General features: G+C 39.5%; 1 protein-coding gene across 4 annotated transcripts in view; it reads left to right on the forward strand.

Moving 5' to 3' along the window:
- Positions 1-26,618, forward strand: part of LOC121950930 (solute carrier organic anion transporter family member 5A1-like) — a 55,175-nt gene that overhangs the window by 1,926 nt on the left and 26,631 nt on the right. For all 4 annotated transcript variants that reach the window (XR_006106365.1, XR_006106364.1, XM_042497063.1 and 1 more), the window contains exons 2-6: positions 14,219-14,351; positions 16,081-16,304; positions 17,500-17,664; positions 23,038-23,236; positions 26,215-26,374. Coding sequence is in view for 2 of the 4 variants with exons in the window: in XM_042497063.1 (XP_042352997.1) it covers positions 14,219-14,351; positions 16,081-16,304; positions 17,500-17,664; positions 23,038-23,236; positions 26,215-26,374 (881 nt within the window). In the remaining 2 variants the exon portion in view is untranslated. The remainder of the gene's footprint in view (positions 1-14,218; positions 14,352-16,080; positions 16,305-17,499; positions 17,665-23,037; positions 23,237-26,214; positions 26,375-26,618) is intronic.

Genomic DNA, 26,618 nt, shown 5'->3' on the forward strand with positions numbered 1-26,618 from the left:
GGTTAACTCATGAACAGCGGCCAAAAATGTTCGCAAATTGGGGAAACAATGAGGTCCCTGGAGCTAGTCACACTGGAGCCTGAAGGTGTTGTGTTAAACATCACACCTCTTTTGTTTCCACGATGCCGGTTTGCTGTCTAAAATCACACACTGGAGCGCTATGATGCCGCCGTCGTTTGGTTGTGTTTAAAACGTAAAGGCGGCATAAAGAGACTCGGTAGCAGCTGTAGTGTGATCTCTGTGTAAAAAGAGCTAAAGTGTGTGACTGCACATACATTCACCATTAGGAAGTGTGAGCCAACTGAGCTCCTGTAGTCCCAGTCTTTGCCCCCGCCGTGGTCTACACGTCAGAGTCTTGCCCCAGATAGTTTTATGGGCAAATCACCGGTGTGACCCTCCAGCTGCCCCCCTCCCTTTGCCCACTTGCTTCCCCAGAAGTTCTCGCCCCAGTGGACTCAAACAAGGTGAAGCCTAATTAAACCAACAAATGAGAGCTGGGTTATGAAAGAGAGTCGGGGCGGCGGAGGGACGAGGGGGAGGGCTTATGTGCATTCCTGTCGTCGGGGTGGAAAAAAGTGAAAGTCCTGCAGAGGCTCGGCTCCGGTCCGAGCTCCTTTTTTCTTCTTTTTAAAGACGAGCAAAAAAAGAGGCTTTGATCTGTGGAGCAGCTGGTTAATGTTACGATGAACACTTCACCTGCAAAATAACCATTTATATATCAGTTACTCACTGTGTGTTATCTTTGAGACCAAGAAAACTTTGTTTCTTTCGCTCAACTACACAGTGAACAGAGAATCCAAAAAAGGTGAACATCCTTCATGAATTGTAGTAAACAGGGAACACAACTTAAATCTACGACAACTGTATATATATATATATATATATATATATATATATGCTTTTTGGCTTCGATTTTCAAAATGCACAAGGCTATTGGTCCTCAGGCGAAAAAGAAATTTGCACTAAAAACTAACAAAAAATTCACATATTCAGTACACTGCATGGCCAAATGTATGTGGACACATCACCACACCCATATGCGATTGTTGAATACGCACACACTCACATATACACGTCAATCTGTAATAGTGTTTGAAAGTGAGATTTAAAACGGTAAAGTAACTAAAATGGTGATATTGATCCCAGCCACCTGCCAAATGCTCTTTAAGTATTTGGCCACAGATCAGTGGAGCAGCCAGTCGGTGGTGCAGGGTTACCTGCAGAGCTCTGGAAAATATGCACCAGTGCCAGAAATCATTTCCACAACTAGTAACAAAAATTCACAATATTTTAGCCTTATCTGCTTCAATTTTTATTGTTTCTGTCTCTCTTGTCTTCCAACTTCATGGAAGTGCAGTACTAAATCACTAACGACCCCTTTAATTTTCCAATAGAGTGATCAGGGCTGTACCCGACTTAGAATTATATCAATATATTAGAAAATTCGTTGTTTTTTTCCCATACGAAGTTTTAAAGTTTGAATGTGCTCTGTGGGGGTTCAGTGTGACAGCGGTATTGATGTCATATAGTATAACGGCACTAACGATGGATTGCAAATGCACAACATTACAGAAATTTTGACAATCAATAAATCGTCATTTATCAAGCAAAAGCAAAAACATGCTGTTTTCAGGCTTCTTATGTTAATTATCAGTTTTTATATCCTTTAACATCACATATTGAATAACAATAAGTTTAAATATGTCACCATGGGTTTTGGAAAATGGACATTTATGACAGTTTTATTTTATTTTTTAGACTTAATGTTAAGAATTAATAAAAAGAAAAAAGCATAATTAAAATAAATGTAAGTTGCAACCCTGCCTCCAGCGCTGACACAGGAAATGACCTTTTACTTCCTCTGTGATTTCATGCACTGAATCGTGTTAAGCAAACTGTGCCGGACAGTTGAAGAATTTTAATTCAGAATTAACCCTGAAATCGATTTGTAGTCGTTGTTGGTCTTAACTTTGTCTGCACAATCAGCCACTTTGGCAAGTTACCAAAAAGTGTCTGTCTGGTGAGACCCACTTGACCAGTAAACTCTGGTATCCAGTTGCTTTTGTGACTGCTGAATGAAAACATTTGTTCCCGGCCTCAACGGTCTCTGTGGTCGGCAACGGCAGAGCGGTGCAGAGCGGTGCAGAGCGGTGCAGAGCGGTGCAGATACTGTTTGGCCGCAGAAACATGTTGATGTAGTCTGTTGGTTTAGTGGCAGCTGACGGCTTCTGATCACTGGAATGAGGACACCGTCACAGTTCAGTCCAGTAACGGGGAAGAATGCAAACCAGTAAAGTCCTGCTGCTCTGATGTTGTGTAACAGTGTAGTTGCACTTGCTATTATTCCCCAAAATATTCAGTCGCAGGAAGTATGTTTTACATACCAAAGTTGGCTGCTGTATTGCGACCTATTTCTCTTGTCACTTCATAATGTCCACGGTTTTCTCATTAATTTATTTTGGTGTTTTCTGACAGCACAGCACATAAATGAACTTTTTAGGCTAAAGGAAAATCGTTGGAACTAAAATAACTCTGTTGTTGTCTTATGGGAACATTTTTTTTCTTTTTTGCAATAAAAATCCTGAGTTAATGTTGCAGTATACTAAAAATAAATCACTGTGACACTCTTTTAACCCTAAGGGACTGTTTAGTGCATTTTACACACTTTTCACTCTTAATTTTTTGATAATTTTGGCTGTGTTTCATGCATATGGCATACATTTTGGCAAGATTGTGTATTTTCTTAATCTGTGAATTTCCAGCTCAGCTCCTACAATAAGTCTAAAATCATGATAAAAGCCTGGCATTTAAAGGGTTAAAATTCTGAAATTTATGTTGGTTTAAAAATTAACTCAATGAAATTAGAGAATCATATTAACATTTAATATTTTTGTAGCCAAATTTTTGATAAGCGCATTTTGTGTGCAAAGCGGTATGAGTGTGAGTATTTGACAGTGCACAAAAATACTGATGCAAAAAAATCTACTTAGCGTTTAGTATATTGGATATTCTTCTTCTTTTCTTTAACATTTACTTACATAGTGGCATCATGACAAAAGCCTGGCATTTAAACGGTTAATATTATGAAAATCAGTGGATATTTGATGTTTATGATTAGGCCCAATGTTGGTTAAAAAATTACCCACTAGAGAGTAGAAAATAATATTAATGTTTATTATTCTTTAAAGCTTTATTTTGAAAGGCACGTTTTGTGCGCTGAGCCGTATGAGTGCGGGTAATATTAAAGCGTATTAAATGAATATTAATTTGCAGATTTGACTCTCTCCCTCTCTCTTTTGCCGGAGTTGAGATCTACAGTGTGTCTGATATTTACCATGAAGTGTGCACAAAGAGCCGACTGTACACAGATTGGCCTCTTATGCTACTTAGCCTACTTAGGTTATTATGTTAGCGGAACATGAGATGAGCGGAGACAGATGATCTCTCAAGTAAATCTGCAGCTGTTTTCGTGGATTCATCAGGAATGACCACTGCATTCATTCAGCCCACTGCTGTGTCTCTGCAGACACTTTAAAAACGCAGATTGATCGAGCGTTTACAGAAGCAAGGGGAGCGTTTTCCTGGAACCAGCCTGCGCTAAACGCAAACCAAAATCAATTGGTGCAATTTGTCTCGTAATCCCGTGTCAGATCAAAGGTGTCTCCTGGTTTATCTCAGCTGCTAGTGGAGATAAAAAGGCCAACTGGGAGGGGGATTTTAACTTGAGTTTTTTTTTTTGTGAATCTTAAGTCAGATGGCCGTGCCCACTGGGAACAGGGCCAGCCCAGCGGCAACACAATGCATCATTTTCTGTTTGGGCCCCGCCTCGAATAATAAGAGCAAGAGACGCCACTCTGGGACAAAGATGGGGTTTTTTTCTGGTGATTTGAAACCTTAGCAAACTGGTTTGATTTTTTTTCAAAAACATGGTGAGAAATCAGCAAATAACTTCACAAGCCATGGCCCATAAAAAACATTTTTAAAAAAAGTGGAAAAGAAAATTACCTGAAAATACTCACAAAAAAAGCAAATGACCAAAAATAAATAAATCTGTTATTAAAATATGTATATATATATTTATTTTATACATTACATGTGTCGGTGCATGTAAACAGCAGACAGTAGTAGAAGAAATCCCATGTAAAAGGCTGACCTGAATTCTTCCATCTGATTGATTTTAATCAGATTGAGAAAAAGTGTAAACGCAGCTACCGTCCACCAGATGTTTGACCCTGTCTGCTCCCATTCAAGAGCATCAGTGAGGTCCAACACTGACAAAGACAGAGATGCTCCCGATTTTGTCCTGTTTTATGGCTTTACCACACTGTGCTTTTCCAGTTTGGGTGCAGCACATTTACACCAAATATTCTGGTCCGTTTTGGCCTCGCTCTGCATTAGCCTACATATGAGATCATGCCCAAAGGCGTCACAGACATCCATTAGAATAATTCAGCACAGTATTGCTTTGTAACCCCAATAAGAGACGCTCTGTTTGGCTCCCATGCGAGGCATCGGGCCGCAGTGAAGCCACTTGAAATTTTAATGTGCCGGCTCAGAGATGCAATATGGTCCTCACTGGGTTTAACCGGACCTGTTTGTGTTTGGCTTCACGGTGTATGACATCAGACCTGTGAGTTTTCTAGGTTATAAAGATATTAACGCCAGCACCAAACAACCATCCAAACATGTTTATGTCCCCTGTTCTGGATAAGAGATCGTTTCTTGTCTGTACTTCTTTTTGTCCTCCAGAGATAAATCGTGGTTTTTGATAATCTTGCTTTCACACTGATCTTGTGACCTTATCAGCTGTTTTCTGTTTGGGTCAAGTGTTAATTTTGTTATATATTCGTCCCACCAATGCTAAACACTGGAATTACATCTGTCATGTGATGCCCTGTGGCCAAAAAAGCCCCTTTCATATAGACTCACACAGCAAAAGAGACTTCTGTAAATCAGTAGATACATTTTTATGAGTTCTGGTTTATAAAAACCATTTTGGCTGATAGGTGATGCCAGTGTTTTTTTTTGTTTGTTTGTTTGTTTGTTTATTTTGTGCCATCCAAACAAAAACCCTCACTATAAAAAAATAACTGAACCCAATAACCCACCAAAGTTAGGTCAAATTTTCACTCCACCTTGTTAATATGGACTTTATAACTGTTTTGTAATGCAAAATAATGGACTTAAACTTGATTGAAAATGTGATTAATCACAATTAACTATAGAAATTCGGCAACTATTCACAATTTAAAAATGAATCGACTGACAGCCGTGGTTTGTTGTTTTTCCAACTTGTGAAAGATGCACACACACACATTAATACACAAAATCTAGATATAGTTTGTGATTCAGAGTATTGAAACTAGGCCATCATCACAGTGGTTAGTTTCTAAAGCTGTCATGCAATGTGTGTGTGTGTGTGTGTGTGTGTGTTTGTGGCTGTGCTGTGCATTATTTTAAATTACGGGAAACTGTGACAAAACAGGATCTGCCTGAAGAACATGAATAACTTTATACTGAAATTACTAACTATCTTTATTATTAGTCCTTTTCTGCTGAGTTTATATATGTTTTTTAAAATGCAGATTTCTGTGTCCTCAAATAACTTTTGACAAACATTCAAAAACCCAACTAAGTTCAGAGAAATAAAATTTTGAGCATTTTTGCTCCATCTGTAACTTCAGTTAAAGACTTAGTAGTGCATAAAATATCAAAACTTCAATTTTCCATAAACAAACGAATCATTTCAGCATTAGGAGTTCCTTTAGGAGTTCAGAGATCGTCAGGTACATCTGAGATTTTTCCCACAACCTGCAAACTGAGGTCTAAAAACACGTATAAAATGAGAAAACTGAAGCTGACAGTATAATGATATAACATGACAGTTAAATTGCAGGTTATATTTACATATTATATATTTATTCTATTCTCAGAAATATTCATATATGAATGTATTTGTATTTTTATATTTAGACTGTGTAACATGCTGTGCAATTTTCTACTGTACTATCTACAGTTCAGTAATGTTTATAGGATGTATTTCTATATTTTTATTAGTAAATATTCTTTACACCATATGCATTTTGTATTTTTATTCATTTATTAGCATTTTATTTTTCTTTGATCTAATTTATATTTTTGTAATATTTTATCCTTTTTTCTTTGCATTTTTCCCCGCTGTGGGATTAATAAAGTCTTCGTTATCTGATCTTATATGATGCATTTTCTCTCCTGATGTAGAGCATTAGATGTTATTAAAATCCTTTCATCAAATCTCCCTCTCTGAGCCGCACAGCAGCTAAACATGTCATGATGTGTGTTTATTATCATGCTTCCTGGTTTGTCAGGAAACCGTTTGTGCTGACAGACATTGATCAAGCCGCGGTTGTCGGTTTGGAGAGTGTGAGAAGAAACGTCTTTGCGCTGTTTAGTTCAGTTCAGAGAGCTTTTATCGGCCGGTGTGAGTAGACGATGAAATGTGAAGCAGAGTTGGTGCTTCGGCTCCTGCTGGTGTCTCTAACAGCATAATGTATGCACTCATGCTGTTGCCAGGTACTTTGGATAAAAGCATTTACCAAAATGGTATAATTTTTGTCGAAAAAAACCCCCATTAAGGTCAGAAATCCATTTGGTCCACTCGTAGATGCTGCTGAATTCTCGCTCTCTGCACGTCAGTCTGAAATGTTATTATATGATCAGTTTGGCAAAACCTTAATGACTCAGTCAGTCGACATGGATTAGTCAGCGACAGTTTCGGTTATTGATTTTTTTAAAAGTCCGCTGTGTAGGATTTAGGGGCATCTATTGGCAGGAATGATATGTATTTTCTTTTTATAGTTACAACCAACATTATAAATCCACTCCTGCTGTCATGAATATTGAAAGTAGTTATAGATGTAAACTTGTTTACTTCAGCTGTAGGCTGGGAATTTTAACATGGAGCTCTGTGGGGATTGACTGGCTTTTTGGAGCCAGCCTCTAGTGGCCATAAGAGGAACTGCAGTTTTTCGCACCTCCACTGCAGGTTATCACTGAAACCCAAAAAAAGAAAACAGAAAAGGCGATTTTATCTTCTAATCAGGCTCGTAGTTTCTGGAACTAAGTGGTCAGAAAGTGCTGAATGGTAAACATGTCAGGCTGAATTTGGAAAATGCCTAAATGTGTATGTAAAAAACATTTAATCGAATGGTGCAAGCATAAACACATTTAAAAGGGACCATAATACTCGTTAGGGTTCGTAGCAGTTTGGCCTGTGAAAACAGCTGTGTGATGTTGTCTGTGACTCTGGAGGAGCTTTAGTTATAAAAACTCCTTATTGGGGCTTTAGGACTTTATTTTTTTAAATGGAGAGCCTGTGCAACAAATAATGTTTGCAGGGTTTGAAGGTCTTGTCATTTTCTGGGCAGAGATGGTCTAATTTTTTCTAATAAAAGTTTCATTATGGGAAGTGAAGATGTAGTGTTTTTTCAGTTCTAAAGTCATAATATGGATTTGCCTCTCCGGCTTTGATTTTGACGATCAGTTTCCTGTGAGTCCCTGTTCTTAATGTTTCTGCAGTGCGATGTTGTTCAGCGACGCGCTCAGACAAACTGAGGATCAGGAAATTAATCTGAAGTAAAAAAGATTTCATGGAGGCAGGGAGTCTGATGTCGGCGCTGGCAGCCCGTTGGGAAGTCGTAACGAGACAGTGCTGTGTCAGCAGGTTGCCATGACAACGCCGTCCGTCAGCCTGTAACGTTTTCATTGTGTCTCCCCTCTCACATCTCGCCACGGCCCGACCTGGCCCGGCGTGGCCTCAGCTGCGTCTGTCTGTCTGTCTGTCTGGTCACGTGGCTCCTCTCAGCATTCATACCTCTGCTGCTGTCGTGTGGGTGGGACACAAAAGATGCAGCTGCCGCTCTGTAGCATTTTTAAAGGCTGTGTGTCTCAAATAAATCCATCCGTCCACCAGCAAAGAGATCTAATACAACCTCGAACAAAACTTGGCAACTCTAATACTGATTTATGTCCTTTATTTATGTTAAATGGCATGAAAGCTTACAAGCGTTTTGCTTGTTGATTCGTCTCTTTGAGGTTCTGAAGCCATGCAGCCATTTCAAAATTACATCTTACATTTATTATTTATTTCAGTAGCTTTTACTTTGATTCGCAGCTGCCGTTTTTTTTTTTTTTCACGGCCGTGTCGTGTTGCGTGTCGCTGGCCCAGCAAGTCCACACTCATGTCATTGGGGTCTTAGAGAGGCAGATGCACAGCTCTTTTTGGCTCATATTTATGAAAGAAACGTGCAGTGGAAAACTGAGCATGTGGTCATTTCCATATAAAGCCTGGATTTATCAATGTGGATGCGAATGGAGGCCGGGATCACTTGCAACTTCAACCTGCAACATAAATCTGGTTGAGCTGGTGAATTGCGAGCTGCCAGTCAGAATATGGTCGAATAAATATTTGCAGCAGCATAACAATCACTTAAAAATGAGTAGCATTTTAGAAAATATTATATTTTTTAAAGACTTACATCCCTGTGCACATTTGGGCATTTCCAATGTAACCAAACACCTCTACGGGCAGTGAGGCAAAGCAACGACGTCCGAGTGTCTCTTCGAGAGACTGACCGGTGCACGGGGTCCCAAAACAATATTACAACATTTTTCTTTAATGCACAGAAAGTATAGAATGAAAGATGGCTGATGTGTTACCTGCTCACTTCTAAAGTCGGTGTTGCAGCCAGTAAAGCATGACTCACAGCACAGTTCAGTATGTGTCTTAAACCAGATCAGACCAGATCAGACCGGTCGGCTGAATCTACCTGTTGTATAACAGGAAACACGTTTAAAAGCAGAGTGTGTGCAGCACACAGGATGATAAATCAGGGTTTATTGTTTAATGATAAACAATACATTATATTTACTGTTTGTGTTTTGGAATCGTCACTGTGGATCTGCGGTCTGATCGAAGCCATCGAGGATTTAAATCTATGAGAGCTGCAACTTTCATCCTCACTTAATATGCCAATCATTTTCTCAGTTCCCCTCATAGCTTAAGTGATAGTTTTGGGACTTTTGAACTGTATGAGATACTTAGGTATAGTCAGTTTATTACAAACAGAAGCTTGTTGCCGTGTCGCTCAAGAGTGGACCACTTTCAAAAAAACTTGTCTCTATTATTCATTGTGACACAAAAATGTGTAAAAATATGGACCAGGTTAGAAAATACAGAACTTACTTTGTAGGCGAACTGAAGAGAAAAATAAAGTAGGTTTCTTTGAGTTTCTTTGACCCACATATTTTCATTTCTGGATCACATACTGCGTGTGCAAGTTTCCATTAAAGGCCTAACACTGGAGGATTGGACGGTAACAGGCCTCGCTCTGTAGGTTGGCGGATTTGCTGGATAATGTGAAGGAATAAAAATCGTGGCATGCTTTCAGTAAAGAGGCTGAAATGCAGAGCGGTGATGGACGGGAAAGACGAGGTTGAAAATTTAATTCCTCTCCATCAGCACAAAGTCTGCTGCCTCAACACCGGCTCGGGTCCACGTCCTCCGTCTCTCTGTCTCTTTCTGCTTCCCCTGCTCTCCATCTTCATCATCATTTCCTACATTTCTGGCTTTCTCTTTTCTGCCTTCACCTCGCTCTCTTTCTCCCTTTACTGTGAATCTTTTCTATGCGTCTTTTCATGTTTTATTAGCATTTATTAATTTGTGCATTTGTGTTTCCAATTCTAAAGATGTTACAGACATCCACTCCACCAGAAAGCCCAAAGTATGAAGATTTAAAATTGAGCGGCTGGACTCAACCTCTGCATCCGTGGTTTAACTCCAGGATACATGTGGATTAAAAGACTCAAATATTTTCATTAAAATGAAACACAAAAGCTTCTGTGGGTAACAAGAGAGCAAATGTGCATGAGTGTTTTTTGGACAAAAAAAAAAAAAAAAAAGACAGCACCCTTTTGTACATAGATCCACAGAGAAATTATGTTTTGCAGAACAATAATTCCAAGTGGGGAAAAAAAACCTAAACGAGATTTATTTATGAGTACAAAAAAATACAGCAGCCAAAGTCCTTCCAAAATCAAATCTCGTCTGGACATGATGTCCTATTTCTGTTCTCACATAAACGATAAAACACTGTTAAAAAACATATTTCACTCTATGCAGACTTCTTATCGTCTTCTAGCACGACGTCATCACGATGTCTTTATTAATACGCACTAAACTGCCTCACGACACCGTACCTGTGTTTTTTCTCCCTTTCTTTCCAGCTTATCATATTTTTACAAAGTATAAAATATGTGATCAAGAGGTTCTTACTTCCATTCTCTTTTCTTTTTTTTAGAGCCCGGCCAATATGGGAATTATGAGACAGCTACCGATTTTATAGTCGAAAAATTCACAGATTACCGATATGGCGACCGATTAAGTGAATTTGGGTACGGATTTTGCGGTTCTCAGAAGGCTGCTTTCTTAAATAAAACAACTTTTATTGAAAGATTTACTTACTGAACTTTACACACAAACAAAAATAAAGTATAAATAAAAATGAAATAAACATCAGTACTGCATGTGTTCAGCATCAGTCTTCGCTGATGCCGATATGCTCGATGTGTCTGTGAAAGTCTCACATCGGTCAATAATATCAGTTGACGGATGAATCGGTTGGACTCTAGTTTTTTGTTTTTTTCACTTTCTTTCCGGCTCCTCGTATTGCAGCGGTGCCTGGTCGCCCGCCTCACCACCAGCAGCCTGGTCGTCTTTTATCCCTCTGCTGATGGTCTGCATCACGTTGCGTAACACGGCAGCCCGCCAGCTGAGGGTTTTCCCTCTTCTCCTGCTAGATAAGGGATTATCCGCCATGCCGCTGGGTCCCCTTGGAAAGCCCAAGCCCTCAATCCCATCCTGAAGCTTTATCATCCCAGGCTCTGGCTATCCCAGGCAGATGATGTAATGGCAGTCTAGTGCTGGAGAGGGTCAGAAAATCGCTCTGTGAAGATGCTCTGCAGACGAGCACGTGCAGAGCTCATGCTGGGGTTTTGACGGAGAGGGCTTTTGAAAATGACAAACGTTAAAGAGAATTTCATGGATATTTTTTTGGGTGCAAACATTGAACAGAGGAAGGTCTGCACACTTCAGCCCCCTTTTACAGTTTTTACAATCTGAACAAGAGCACGTATCTCCAAACGTCACTGGTTTGTGAGTTTCTGAATTTAAAAAATAAAACTATAAAGGGAGCTGAAGCGTGCGGACTTTCCTCTGTTCAGAGTGTGCATTTTTAACTTTTTGCATGGATTTTTCGATTTATCAGTTAAATATGTTGATTCTGAAATTGTGACAATTCTCTCTTTATTGGAAATTGACAGAATATTAATATATATTAATAAGAATATTAATAAGCAACAATTATCAGATTAAATGGTCACCTTTCAATCACCTTAGTTTTGGGGTTTTGACTGTTGTTTAGACATAGACGCAAATTGCAGAAATAGTGATAATTTTTTTTTTTTTTAATTAATTTATCATGCTTTTGTCCATGTCATACTTTATAAAGAACTAGAGGGGACGATCAGTTCCCAGAAATCCCTCATACGTTGCCGCTCCCACATATAAGGGGCTTGCCTTTCCGTTATCGCTTGTATAATCGCTCACATTTCCCCAGGCTTTGAGAATCCTGAACTCCTGCTACGACGCCAAAAGATGTAGCAGGATTTAGGGACAAATTTTGACAAATAAACGCCCTTGACTGGAAATAATGACGGCTAGTGAGGTGGCTGCAATAAAAACTAAACTGCTGATTTTTTGATTGGTTGTTTTTCGTCACATGTGGTGGATTCTTGCAAATGCCATTATGACCATTATGATTTATTATGAATTATTTTTTTTTTGGACAAAATATTGATGTAATGACCGTTTCAGCAAAAAAGTTATTTTTGTGGAAGGACCAGTAACCATTTTAACTTGATTTTGATAAATTCAGCATATACTAGGTCTTCCAACAATAAAACAGCTGCATTTCCACAAATAACAGCATAATAGATTGTAATTTAATTCCCCCAGTTAGCCACAAGAGCTGCTGAGGCATCACCTGCAAGTTTTCATTTTATTTTGAAAAGCCCAGAATTGGCAGTTAGAAATCCAGGAGTCGTCTTTGAAACTGCTTCTGACATGAACCCGGCGCTCCCGCAGAGTTCCCAGGACTCTGACAGTTAGATAACGTTCGGTCTGGTCCGGTGCCTGACCCAGCTTTGAGTTTTTAAAGTCACGCCACCGGATTTTTGTGTTTCTGCTTTCAACTCAGGCCAAAGAATTTAAGATTTTAATTCCCTCTAATTGGAGAAATCTTATTCTCAGCCTCAAGCAGGCCCCTTATTACACGGTCATATGATCTGAACACATGACCCACACACATGGCCTTTTGTGCGCCGCTCTCAAAGCTAGATTAGTTTGATTTTAGGTGTTACATAAGGGTTAAAGTTGGGCATTGAGTTCGGATAATTGAATAACCTTGGCACAGAAGTTGACATACAGTAGTTCCTCTCAGACGAGTTCATGTTGGGGAGACACAGACGGTCCATGGACGTGATCAGAACGACACCCGACGAAACGCTGCGTTAAAATCAGTGATCACACCTGCTGGTTAGTGACTGTTTCTCCTATCACTGCGTGTTTCCTGATCACTTCTTTTATTCTGTGGACGAAAACTGCAACGCAGAGCCAACAGCAGAGTGGCAGGAGCCCAGCTGTTATTTTCAGCTCATCCTACGAAATAAACAGACAAAACTATTATTATATATAAAAAATCATACACACACTCATGCACACTACTCCCCCTTTCTGTTCCTCCCTCTCTTTCCTATTTATTATTTGACATCTATTGTAATTTAAATTGTTTTTAACATCTATTGCACTTCTGAGGTTTCTACCACCCCCATCATTATAGTTTTTTTTAAGAGATAACATAAACCTTTTTCAATCCCCAATGCAGAAATACAGTTGTCCCAGCAGCTTACAGTAAGACAGAAAAGAGCAATTAAAATATCCATATATGCTGAAAACTATTCAAAAGAAATAAACTGCACAAGAACGACAAGCACTGCAATCAATTAATAAATGAATGAAGAGATGTATAGATAAATAAATAAAAAATAAAATAAATTAAGTAAATATGGTGAAATTATCTATGTGCCCTCAAAGCGACTCATGCATACAGTCGAGTCTGTGATCTAACTGCTGTAAAACTGTCTGATGGCAGCTGGAGCAAATGAACATCTGAAGCGCTCAGTTGTGCCTTCAGGAGGAAAGATGCGTTGGCTAGATGAGCTTTTTGGGGGAGTTTCCTCAGTCGATGTGAGGGATGTTGTATGCTGTAAAGCCCTCTGAGGCAAATTGTGATTTGTGATAATGGGCTTTATAAACAGAATTGACTTTGCAAAAAAGTGTCTTAAATAACTTAATAAATATGAAATTTAGGTGAAAATCAATGATTTTTTTCTAACCTTTTCTTTGAATTATTTGTATCAGGGTCCAAAATGAAAACATGCAGGTAAATTTTACGTTTTGTAAAGAAATCTTGAAGGTTATATCCACCATCCATCCATCAATCTTTGGTCCTAAATAGTCAGGAAATAAAAAGCAATGCTATCTTTGCTTGGTGTTATTTATGCTCTGCTGCTCCTCAGCTGTCAGTGTGGGAGACACACACACACACACACACACACACACACAGTACAGATGTCATTTTATGCACGTCTAAATAGTGCAGCAAAAGGACCGTCTCCAGCCCCTCTAGTTTTGCAGCACTGTGGGACATCAGCTACTCTGCTAAACTATCACATGAAAATGATCAAATAATAACACACAGGCTCTGTAGTCTGAACCAAGACGGCAAACTCTTTATTCCCTCCAACACAGACCTCCACCTTTATACCACGTTACTGATTACCAGAGGGCAGAGGGTTTTCTAGGGGTTGGTGGAGACCAAAACAGAGCCAAAAGGAAAGCCAGTACATTGATCATGTGGATAGAAGCATGACTCCAGTGGGATAAAAGTGTTGCTTTGTATGTGCTGGATGTGGAAGAAAGCAAGTGTTTTACTGATTGCAGCTTTGAGAGGACGTAACATGCGGGGACGATGTATCCGTCAGTTTGTTTTGATGTTTTGATGTTCGATTTTTGCAGCTTTAATTTTGTTCATGATGCTTATCTTGTCTCTCCTGTTTTCAGCCATCATGTACGTGATGGGAGCACTGGGTCCGGCAGCTGGTTACCTGCTGGGAGGAGTCCTCATCGGCTTTTACGTGGACCCCAAGACTGTCGTCAACATCGATCAAAGCGACCCACGCTTCATCGGCAACTGGTGAGAGCAATGTTGTCACAATACCAGACTTTTAAACATAGTTACTCAATACTAGTATTAAAAAAGACCCTTAGTGACTGTATACTGTATTATACGTGCTTTTTATTTTTCATTTTATGATAATTTTGGCTGTGTGCATGCATATATATTTTGACACAATTGTGTATTTTTGTTTTATCTTGAAATTTCCAGCTCAGCTCCTACAATAAGTCTAAAATACACTGTGGAAACTAAATAGTTACATTCAGACTGTTCAGGTCCAAAAATGCTCCATTGAAACCCATTCAAACTGACATTTTTGATCCCACAGCCATCAGAGCAGAAAAACAGGACTTGTATTATTTCTTGGTGTCATTCTGGGCTTCTGACTCTGAATTTGTCATTTTGAATATTTTCCCCTGATGAGGTCATTTTGACAATACTTTGCATATGAAAATATTTCCCAGACTTTTTTCCCGAGCTTTTTAAAAATAATTTTGTAAATCTACTTTTTTGTGTAACATTTCTTGCACCAAGTTGCCCATTGCCTTTTCTGCAGAGTTTTTTTTTTTTTTTTTTAAGTTCAAAGGTTTAAATACTTGTGAAAGGCATCCAAAGGCAGCACTGGAAAAGTGATGTTGCTGCAGGTTTCAAATGGTTCATGAAAATCAAGAAGAGAAAAATAAACAATCATCCACATTTTAAATAACACGTTTTGCTGGAAACTCATCAAATCAAGAATCTCTCAAAAAACGCAGCGTCACAGTAAATTCATGGGACGGATGTTTGCTCCTTTGGTCGTGTTGTTCCGCTATCTAAACATCCATCTGTAAATGTGCTGCTGTGTTTGAGACGTGGTTATTCATCTATTCACAGCTCTCAGTGATGCCTCTAACCGACAGCATAACCAGTGAGTCACAGCTAACAGCCGCGGGCTTCCTACATGAATTATAGGTGATGATAGCGGGAAGAGGATGGATGAGTGTACCAGTGATTCTGCACAAGACGGCAGTTTATTTTATTTATTTATGTGCGCAGTGCACAGAAATAAAATGACAAGTCCAGAATGATAATCTTTTTTTTCTATTATTTATAGAATTTTATTTATTATTTATTATTAAAAAAGTAAAAAAACACAGCATCTCCTGGATATGTAAAACAGTATCTGAGATACTAATAAATAGAGATGAATAAATAAAATAATAATTAATTCATCTCTTATTATCATTATTTTATTTATTCATCTCTATTTATTAGTATCTCAGATACTGTTTTACATATCCAGGAGATGCTGTGTTTTTTTACTTTTTGACTTTTGAGACGAGGAAAGCATCTCATCTGTGATGTGACTTTTGTTGTCTTGTTTAAAGTCCCGAATCTCTCTGAGAATCACGGTCAGGTTCACCGACTCCTCTCCTCCTCCCATATTATCGCTGCCATGGCTAACGGCGTGTGGGCTATCGTTAGCATCACCGTGATGCTGTCCTTTGTTGCTTCTTTCAGAGTCCAGAGCAGGTTTTTTACTCTTAAATTTAGACGTCATCCTCGCCCCTCCACTTTATATAATGGCAGAGAACCAATTAATGTAACACTTCATCTTCGGGGCAAATTTCTATTTCTTTTGTCGAGAGCGCTTTCCCTACGCAGCCATCTTGTTGGTGACCCGGAAGTCCCTCCCCTGTGATGTGACTTTTAGTGTTTTCCTACTGTTTTTGAATATTTAAGTCAAATCCTCCCTCGTCCGTCCCAGGTGGAGCGGGTTCCTGCTGTGTGCCGTGGCCATGCTGCTGGTCATCTTCCCCATGTTCACCTTCCCCAAGAAGCTGCCGCCCCGACACAAGAAGAAGAAGAGGAGGAAAAAGCTGAGCCTGGACGACCTGTCCAGCGACGACGACGTCCTCAAGGAGAAGAGCAACAACAACAACAAGAGCCAGGCGGTCACCTCGTCCATGGGCTTCGGGAAGGACATCAAAGGTACCGGGAAACGCTGCGGCGTGTCAGCGAGGGCGGCTGATGTCACGGTTGAGGGAGTTTGTTCTTTAAAATCAGAGTCTAAAATATGAGTTCATTATGATAGAAGTATATTAGCCTTCTTTACACAGAACACTTGCACTCTTTTGGGTAATTTTTTTTTTTTTTCAATCCAATAATCAGCAGAAAATATATCAGCAGTTATTTTGATAATCAGTTCATTCTTTTGAGTAATTTTTAGAGAAGAAATGCCCAAATGTCTTGAGTTGCAGCTTCTCCAGTGTGATTATTTGCTGTTTCCGCAGACACAAACTGAGGACTGAAAACTGAATATTTTTGCATATTGAGTTGTTGGTCAGACGAAGACATTTTAAAATAATCAGCAGATTAATAGACTGTTGTAAGGAGAAAATTTGTGAGTACTAACTTGTTACACCTGTTATCATGTCTCAGCACCAGTGACATACGTGGCTGTTTGCCCGTCTGTCCATTCAGACATCTGTCCATATCTTCATATGTCCCATAAACGTGATCTCTTAAGAAGGCCTCGAATTTCTTCAAATTTGACATAAACATACACTTTTTAATTCAACATTACAAAAAAAAAAACTTAAAATGAGTCCGGACAGATATATATATATAAACCTGACTACAAGAAGGTATACAACTGCCAGGCAGTAATTATAGTTTTATTTTAAAATCATACTGAATGAGGTGATGATACACTCTGAGAAAAATGATGTATTTCCAAACAAACGCTTCAGCACTTCAAATTGGCCAATGTGTGAATTTACAAGGCAAATTTAAAGGAACGTGAAGAAGCACTAAAACAATATCGAGACCTCAGAAAACACGTCGAGCTGGTTATGATTATTTGGATCCGAAGCATTGTTACTGGTTGCGTCTCAATTTAAATTAACTAAAAAAATCAGAGGTTTGTTTTTACCTTTAAACAATTTCTCTAAATGTTATGTGCTGTTTCCTATGTGATAGAGTACTTCTTCACTTTTCCCTGAAGGTTAACATTTTTATGTTTGGATAAGAAGAATAATTTCTTAATTATTTCAGGAGAAATCCACCTCAGAGTTTTATTTTTCGGTCATACAGGGTGAACTTTTGCGAGTAGATAACTTCATTACAATAAACAATAAATAAATAATTTTTCTCTCTCTGTCTGCCTTTCTTCTTCTCCTGTCAGACCTGCCCAAAGCAGCGGTGAGGATCCTCAGCAACGTGACCTTCTTGTTCGTCAGCCTCTCCTACACGGCAGAGAGCGCCATCGTCACCGCGTTCATCACCTTCATCCCAAAGTTCATCGAGTCTCAATTTGGCATCCCGGCCTCCAGCGCCAGCATCTACACCGGTGGGTACCAAAGCAGCAAAGTCCCCCGGTCGAATTTCTCTTCCACTCTGAAATGTTTGTCTGAAAGGCTGATGGCTGATGGCTTCTGACGGCGTCTAATCATCATGCGCACACTAAAATCTGATGTTTCAAAAACAAGATTTATTACTTAAGAAACTTTCAAATTAGGGTCTAATTCAAGCATCTTTTTTAAAAAAATACATATATTTATTCAACATTAAGACAACACATACAACAAATATTACGGAGGACATGTTCACAATAACTTCACATACTTATCATGCTTTTAGCCTTTTTATGTTCATATTCAACACTATTAAGTACACATACAATGGTAGTATTACTCCCCAGGATGTACTTATTAATTTACATTTACATTAGCAGTTCCTCTAGTTTGGTATTTCACAGATTTTCTCCCGCTCCTTGTGTTTCAGAAGGTAATGTCTGAGTTTGAGCATCTTAAAGACAAAACTGTCCCCTCCCGTCTTCTGAGCTCCCCTGTAGTGTCTCCACAGCCGCACAGACAGGATGCAGACAGACCAGAATATTCATACAGCGCTCAGGACTTTAAATTTCTGCCTGTTCAGCGCCGCTGGTTTTTATCTGAGAGCAGAGCGGCAGAGGCTGTCGGCCCAGAGCCGCAAGCCAACACACATTAATAATAAAGAAACTGCTGCTCTCTAAATGAAGGGGGCACCTGGGAAACGGAGCTGGAGCACTCAGTGTGTTACAACACACACACATATTTTAGAGAGACACACACCATGACAAGCACAAGTGCATTCACAAGCACATGCATGCTTAAACAGCCATATCAGCCAATATATTACATACTGCAAGTTTTCTTTTAGTTCCCAGAACGTTCTTCTTAAAGTTAGGGTAACATTTTCTGTTAACATCAAAAATGGTAAAACTGTTGTTTGTTTTTTTTAAATGTTAATGTATCACATTACATTATATTTTCATTAAAAAGGTCTGTAATCTCAGGCCTCAATAACATGTTCTGAATTTTGCTTTGAAAACATTTTTGTTTCGTTTTCATGTAACACTGTGGGAATGTTTTACGAAAAGGAATCGGGTATCCCCGATCCATATCACATCGCCAGAATTTTGAAAGAAGAAAAATAACCTAAAGTTATCTTAAATTAGTCAGAAATTTAAAGAATATTTATTATTTAAAAAATATTCACCCAAAATTTTGAAAGACAGATGAAAAAAGACCAAATTTTTGCCTTTTTTTCTTCCTGCAAAGGTTCAAGCGAAGCCCCGCACGTCCTCCAAAACTCAAAATGTCCCTGGTTTTGACTAATTGCACTTTATTCTTGCAATATGTTTGATTTCATTGTGTGTTGAGACCACATGTAGGGCTGGGCGATAAAACGATAATGATATCAACTGCGATATAACTTTTCCTCGATTGAAATATGACACGTAGTTGATAGAATGGCGATAAAACTCATTACAGCCATATTTTGACAAACAACACGAACAGCCAATGATAATGAAAATAGCGCCGCGGCGAACCAAATGCAGTGAACGACTTTGACTCTAAAACAGCTGAGTGTTTGACAGCCACAGCATTTCATTAGCCGGATCAAACAGCTGATGTCCTGAGCAGTCTGAGCAGCTGATGTCTGGGTGTTGTTGATGTCCGACTGCCTGCTCCAAAGCGCGGACATGTGCTACAGTCAGACATGTGCGAAAATGTCCGACAGCCCACTCCAGCATGCGGACATGTCCAACAGCACGCTCCACCACGTGTAAATGTGCCCCAGCTCGCTCTACCGTGCGGACATGTCTAACAGCCCGCTGCAGCATGAGGACATGTCCAACAGCCCCTCCAGCGTGGAAATGTGCGACAGCCCGCTCCAGCGCGGAAGTGTTTAACAGCCCGCTCCAGTGGAAAAAAAAAACTTTTTCCCATATTGCCCAGCCCTAACCACGTTATTTACATATTTGTCTAATAAATTCAAATATGTGGCCATCTCTCTCGTGTGCAGACCCCAAACTAATGTTTAAGGAGAAATCTGGACTCAGTGGCTGTACCAGTTGGGAAGCATTGCTCTTGACCAGCTCGTCTCTGTGATATAGACTTTAAATGAACCATTGAGGAGAAGAGCATTTCTCAAAGAGCTCTTCTGTCTCTCAGGAGTGTATCTTAAATCCGAGCCGTCCCCGTGCTCGGGCTGATAAGTCCAGAGGCTGAGAGGAACGTTCTGCTCCGACCTGATGGCCTTCTTCAGTGATGGAGGCTATTTTGGTATTCTGTGGCTGCTGATAGCAAAAGTATTTGGAAGTTTATGTGGCGCCTTTGCTTTTCTGTCTCGGCTTGATGGGCGGGTTTGCAGATACACAGAGGCTAAAACATTATGTATCTATGATTTTACTGTCGTGACGCACAGTTATCTGTTTTCAGCTGGCCAACCTTCCTCAGCGGTTAAAGAGCTTGTTCCAAAATGAAGAGGCTTCCTCTGTTTGATGCTGAAGACTCAGAGTGAAATTAACACTATATGGTGTCAGTGACCCAGTGCCAGTTTTTTTCCTCTAATTTAGCGCAGATCAGATCATAAACGTGTGAGCAGGAAAAAGATGTTCTCAGGCCTCATTCATATGTGGAAATAAATCAGATATGATTGGGATAACTGAAAACGAGTCTGTAGTGTAAGCAGACGGGTGGCATAGTACTAGCAGTAGTAGTAGTTGTAGTCATGGAAGTAGAAGAAGTAGCAGCGCTTCTGTTACTACAAGGAGTAGTAATAGTAGCAGAAGTAGTAGTAGAAATTGCAGTGGTAGTAGTATAAGTAGGTGTATTAACAGTAGAAATAGTTCTAGTACACAACTACTGGTATTAGAAGTAATGGTGGTAGTAACACTAGTAGTAGTAGTAATGGAAGTAGTTGTGGCAATAGCCGTAGCTGTAGAATTAGTTGTTTTAGGACTACTTCTAGTAGTAATAGTTGTAGCAGTAGTTGTAGAAGAAATATAAGTATTAGTAGAAGAAGCAGTAATACTTTTTTGTTCTAATTGTGGTAGTAAAAAAAGTAGCAGCAATTCTATTAGTACTAGGAGTAGTAATAGTAGCAGTAGCAGCAGTGGCAGTAGTAGTAGAAGTAAAAGCAGTGGTATTAATAGTAAAAGTAGTTCTAATAATTCTAGTACCATTAGCATTAACAGTAGTAGTAACAGTAGTAGAAGGAGTAGTAGTAGTTTTAGCAGTAGCAGGAGTATAATAAGTTGCCCTAGTACTAGTGATAGTAGTAATAGTATTACCAGTATTTGTAGTAAAGTTGCTGTAGTAGTACTACTTTTAGTATTAGCAGCAATAGTAGTATAAGTAGTTGTATTAATACTACTAGTAGTAATAGAAGTGGTAGTATAAGTTTGTTTCAAGCAAAGTTTGAGCAGGTGTAAATGCAGATCTGAGTCATTTTTAAGAGCAGATAAAAGCAGGTGGTCTAAAAAATCAGATATCGGCAACAAATCAGAATTTGGCATCACGACTTGTGGTGTAAGTCCAGCCTCTGTCTTCCAGGTCGCAGGTTGTGTGAACTCCTAAAATACTTAAATTTGTATTTTGTCTGCTCGTATTTTTCTTCAAAGCAATTTCCAAGAGTATAACTGCAAAACTAAGACGCTCACCTTTTGAAAACATGATTGACTGCCAAGCTGAGCACATTATTCGTCACACTTTCAATGCTTTCTGTTTGTGAGTCATCTGAACTTTCCACACAGAAAGCTCTCTTGTTGATGGCTGAAGTTTTTAAACACTCAACAAATGACATTTTTCCAACAACATCTTTATTTATCTGGAAGCCTTTCTGTCATACTCGCATCGGTAAGATTTCGTCCAAAGAAATCCCATCTTGGGAGACTTGTGTTTTCAGAGATGTTTCGTCGTTGAGTTGCATAAGTGTCTCAGCTGTGGGAGGAGTGGGCTGTGAAGCCTCTGATTAAAACTGCCACTCATCTATATTTTCATGTAATGCCAGCCTCTTGTGGGTGAAATCAAAATATTCCTGAGAAACCTGCTCATGGATGTGTGAAGGTCACAGGAACAGTTTGATATTAAAGTCCACTGCTGTTAGTGTCTGCCGAGTATGGCTGTGATTTAGTGAGCAGGATTTATTACTCTGGAGAATAAATATATTTTTGGAAATCATTTTGTCCCATGGCTGGTCTCATCAGGTTGTCCTCTCTTTTGACTGGACAAGAGTCACCCAGTCTGACTTTTCCTGGAAAGACAGATCAGTCACTAGGTGGGTTTCCATTATCCTTCAAATTGCGCAAATTGAAATTGCGGATTAAGGTACGCCTAATGGAAACACATCAGTTTAGATAATGGTGTTAATGTTCTGTTAATGTTTTTGTTTTGGCTTTCTGCAGCACATTTCCTCATTTTACAGCCTCCTCCTGTGTTTGTGTTTTTTGTTATTTTCGGATGGATCTTCAAATCTGCATTGTGTCTGAAGCTGCAGCACGTTTCTCCTGACAGAAATGCAATAATAACCGGGACGCTCTCTCCTCTGGTCTCTCTCGGGTCGAAATCAAGCTGCTCAGCTTAGTGCTCCCCCTAGAGGCCTGGAGGACTTATATTGTGTGGACTGGATTTGTTATGTTTTTCTGATGTTTTTGGGGTATGTTCGTTTGTGACTTTGTGTGTTTGTTGTTTTTGTTATTTTGGATTTCTGCAGAATTTTATTTTTTCATTTTCAGCTTCTTTCTGTTTACTATTTATTTTGGATTTTCATAGGTTTTTGAATCTGCATTGTTTCTGAGGCTGCAGCATGTTTCTCCTAATGGAAATGTTTTGGGTCATTGCAGACTAATAGAAACATTATGATTAATTTGGAGTCGTGTCTGTATCCACCTGATGAGCGCAACCCCAATATTCACTCTCCTTTTAGCTCTGGTTTGGTCTCAACCAGCTCCTACAAATATATCTGGCTCTTTAGCTGCTCAATGCTCCACTTTACTCAGCAGTTCACTTGATTTTTGTCGGTCAGCTGCTCTGGGCAGGTGGTGTGCAGTGAGTTTATCAGTTTCCTGAAAACAGCTGCCTGCTGAAGAGAGTCCCGAGACAACAACCGTGGGCTGAAAAGGCCAAAAAGCTCATTAGAGTTGCAGAGTTGGCACAAATTTCCTGCGTGTTCACCAGTGTGATGACAGCAAAGTAATTAGATTCATTGTTTTTAAAGGAAATAGTGATTTGTGGAGTTTTTAGGCGACACAAGGGACATCAAATTTAAGGTAGATTCACATTTTTCTGTCTTGTTTCTTTCTCCGACTCCGATGCTCTGAATAAAAACTGACAGCTCGCCAAGCAGTGTGTGAGTAAGAGATCATTTTTCATATGTGTCCTTCCCCCCTCCCCAGGTGTGATTATTGTGCCCAGTGCCGGTGTTGGCATCGTACTGGGAGGCTACATCATCAAGAAGCTGAAGCTGGGCGCTCGCGAGTCGGCCAAGCTGGCGATGATCTGCAGCGGCGTCTCCCTGCTCTGCTTCTCCACGCTGTTCATCGTGGGCTGCGAGAGCATCAACCTGGGAGGAATCAACATCCCCTACACCACCGGGTGAGGAGGGGGAACTGAGAGGGCGAAATTCGGGGAAGTGGGTGGGCTGTCATGCATCACCTCATGACGATGAAGAACGCGTCACTGCAGCGTCATGGAGCTCTGTTTAGTGTTTTTATCTGAACTGAAGATTTATGCTTCGGGTCGAGTGTTTGTGTGCGTTTTTTCTGCAGTGATGTGATAGTGGAGGACGGAGGGAAGCAGCCAAAACACACTTTATGAGAGAAGGAAGGTAGAAATAAAGACAGGACAGAACAAGCAGACAGAAGTGACTGTGGAGGAAGAGTTAAAAAAAAAACCACCCACAAAGAAAAAACAAAATGATGAAAGAGAAAAAGCCGGGCGGAGAGAGAGACGGAGCCTTGGTGACCGTTGTGACAACATCTCAACACATAAGTACTGTTTCCTCTGTCGGCCTTATTCTCCGTCTTGTATTGATCCAGTTAACCCTTCGGGCCCGCTTCAATATTGCACACACTTATATCGCTCAAAATGCACTTTCAAAATCAAGCTTTAAAAAATATTATACAATATTCTTATTGTCTACTTTCTAATCATAAATATCAACTATACATTAATAATCAGAATTTTAACCCCTTAAATTTTAGGTTTTTGTCATGATGCCACTATATTTTTTAGATGGAAAAAAACAAAAATGAATTATTTTCAATATACTACATGGAAAGTAGATAAAAAAAAAAAAAGAATTATGATCACAGCCTGGGATATGTCAGCAACATTGACTGTGACAGGTCACCTAGTGGAAATAGCATGTATTTCCTCCATATGCCAAATATGGTCAAAATGACCTCATCGGGTAGAAAATAGTCAAAATGACAAATTCAGAGTCAAAAGCCCAGAATGACACCCAGAAATAATACAGGTCCTGTTTTTCTGCTCTGATGGCTGTGGGATCAAACATTTGAAAGGAGCATTTTAACAGTGTATTTAGATTTGGACACACACACACACACACACACACACACACACACACACATATATACAATTTTTCACAGTCTCATGCAGCAAAGGTCTTAAATTGTCATACATTTGAGTAGTAACAGAAAAGGCAAATACATAACTACAAATAAACCATATCATTGATTTTTGGCATAAATACATAGAAATGATGGTCGACCATTAACATCCACTAAAGACTGCCGATTTTTTTTTTTGTGACTGTCAAACTATCAAATTTCAAATCTTAAAACTCCAACCATCTGTCATTTTTTTATCGTTTTGATGGACAAAACAGATTTTTTTTTGGCACAGATTTATGATGTCTGCATTTTTTAATGACCTCCCTTGCGTCCGTCCTCTCAGGTCTCAATCGGGGTCTTTGAAAGCTTTCACGTCTATGAGAGACAGCCGTTTGCTGACTGCAGTTTGGCCTTTCTCGTATGAAATCATTTCCCGGTGTGACGGAGTCACTGGTAGTTTTTATCGGCCCATCTGTGGCCGACGTCGGGGAGGAAGCGAGTGTTCAGGATAACAGATAGCGAGCCAGTAAATGGAGGCGTTTTCTTTTGGACGCAGCGTCCCTGAGAGCGATTACATGGCAACGATGGAAAACGTCCAAGGACAGCTTGGAAGAGACGATCTCTGGCTGACTGCCTCATTTTTTTCTCTCTCGTGTTTCTTTTTATTTATTTCGGTCTGTCTGTCCTTTTTGCCCTCTCCGTCCTCATCTTTCGTTCTGTTTCTCAAATGCTCTTTTTGTTATCTTTTTCATTTCCTCTCCTTTCAAAATCCGCTTTGTCTCTTTTGTCTTTTTCTCCTCTCATCCTCGTTCATCATTCTTCCTCCTTCTCCTAGTCTGCTTTTTTCATCCTCCTTTTCTTTTCAAGTTGCTTTTTCCTTCCTTTTTTTTATACTTTCATCCTCGTCTCTTCTCTTTTTGTGTCCTCGTCATTGTCCTCTTTCTTCCTGTCTTTTCTGTCCTCCTCCATCACTTTATTTCTCCTTCCAATCCTTTTTTTCTGCCAAATCTTCATTCATTTCCTGTTTTATTGTCCATCTCATTTTTTTTCGCCAATTCTTTTGCTTCTTTTTGTTTGTTGCGCCTCTTTGACAGCTGTGTTTGGAGGAATTATATTTTCATGGTGTCTATCTGTCCGTCCTCATGTCGCTTTCTTGTGAACGTGATTTCTCAAAACGTCGTTGGCACAAACGTCGCACGTGGACTCAACGATGAACTTGTTAGATTTTGTCCTTCTCTTTCTTTTTCACACGATATCTCAAGAACGAGGAAATTTACTAAATTTGGCTCAAACATCCACTTTAAGTCAAAGATTAACTGATTTTGTGCGTAAAGGTCACTGTGACCTCACAAAACATGTTTTTTTGGCCGTAACTTAAGAATGAAAACGCTAATGACAAAATTTCACACAAATGTCTAATAAGATAAATTTATGAAGCGATGACATTTTATTTCCAAAATGTCACAAACACCAATGTGACGTCACAATGTTTTCTGACCATTATTCAGCATCAGATTATCAAACTGTGACACTAATCTTAAAATTTAGAGATCTTTGTGCTGCCAGGGTGAAGATGTGTGTGAAACATTCATCTTTTGGAAAAAATATTTAACTTAATATTTCCTTAACTTCCCCCGAAGTCTTCGCTACATATTTTATACAAGTCTGTACGTACACGGACGTGAACTGCAGCTTGGCTGGTTGGAAGTGGCGTAAAAGCGTGAGGCGGTAATCATAGTTTTTAAAGAAACGGACTCGTGACGTTGCAGTTGACGTTTTTCCTCCAGTCTTTAATGTCCACGGGCCTCAAAGAACCAGAAATATTTCATCAAAACTGTTTATCTTTTTTCAGTCAGGAGAGTTTCGTGTCTATTTAACTTTCAGTCACCTCAAACTGACCTCACACACAGAAAATAACCCCAATTAACTCCAAACTCTAAAAATAAAAAGAGTTTTAAAATTCAAACCCTAAAGAGCTGCTGTGTTTTCTCTCCGCAGGCCGACTCTCACCATGACCCAGAGGAACCTGACCGGGGGTTGTAACGTGAACTGCGGCTGTAAAATCCACGAGTACGCTCCGGTCTGTGGCTCTGACGGCATCACCTACTTTAACCCCTGCCTGGCCGGCTGCAGCAGCGTGGCCAACGACAGCACCGGGGTGAGTGGCAGGATGATGCAGTTTGACATCGATAAAAAGCTGAAAAGAACACCAAACTTTTACACATCAGATGTTTCTATGCTGGTTTAAAAACTGTGATAAAAGCTGAGAAACGAAGTCTGATATTCTTTAACATCTTAACCCTTTAAAGCCGTGAGAAAAGTGTTAATGGAAAAAAGAAAAAAGGAAAAAGTATATTTTTAATTATCATAATTACATAAACATTATGGTACAAATTATTTTA

This window comes from Plectropomus leopardus, chromosome 12, assembly GCF_008729295.1.
Source record: "Plectropomus leopardus isolate mb chromosome 12, YSFRI_Pleo_2.0, whole genome shotgun sequence".
NCBI lineage: Eukaryota > Metazoa > Chordata > Actinopteri > Perciformes > Serranidae > Plectropomus > Plectropomus leopardus.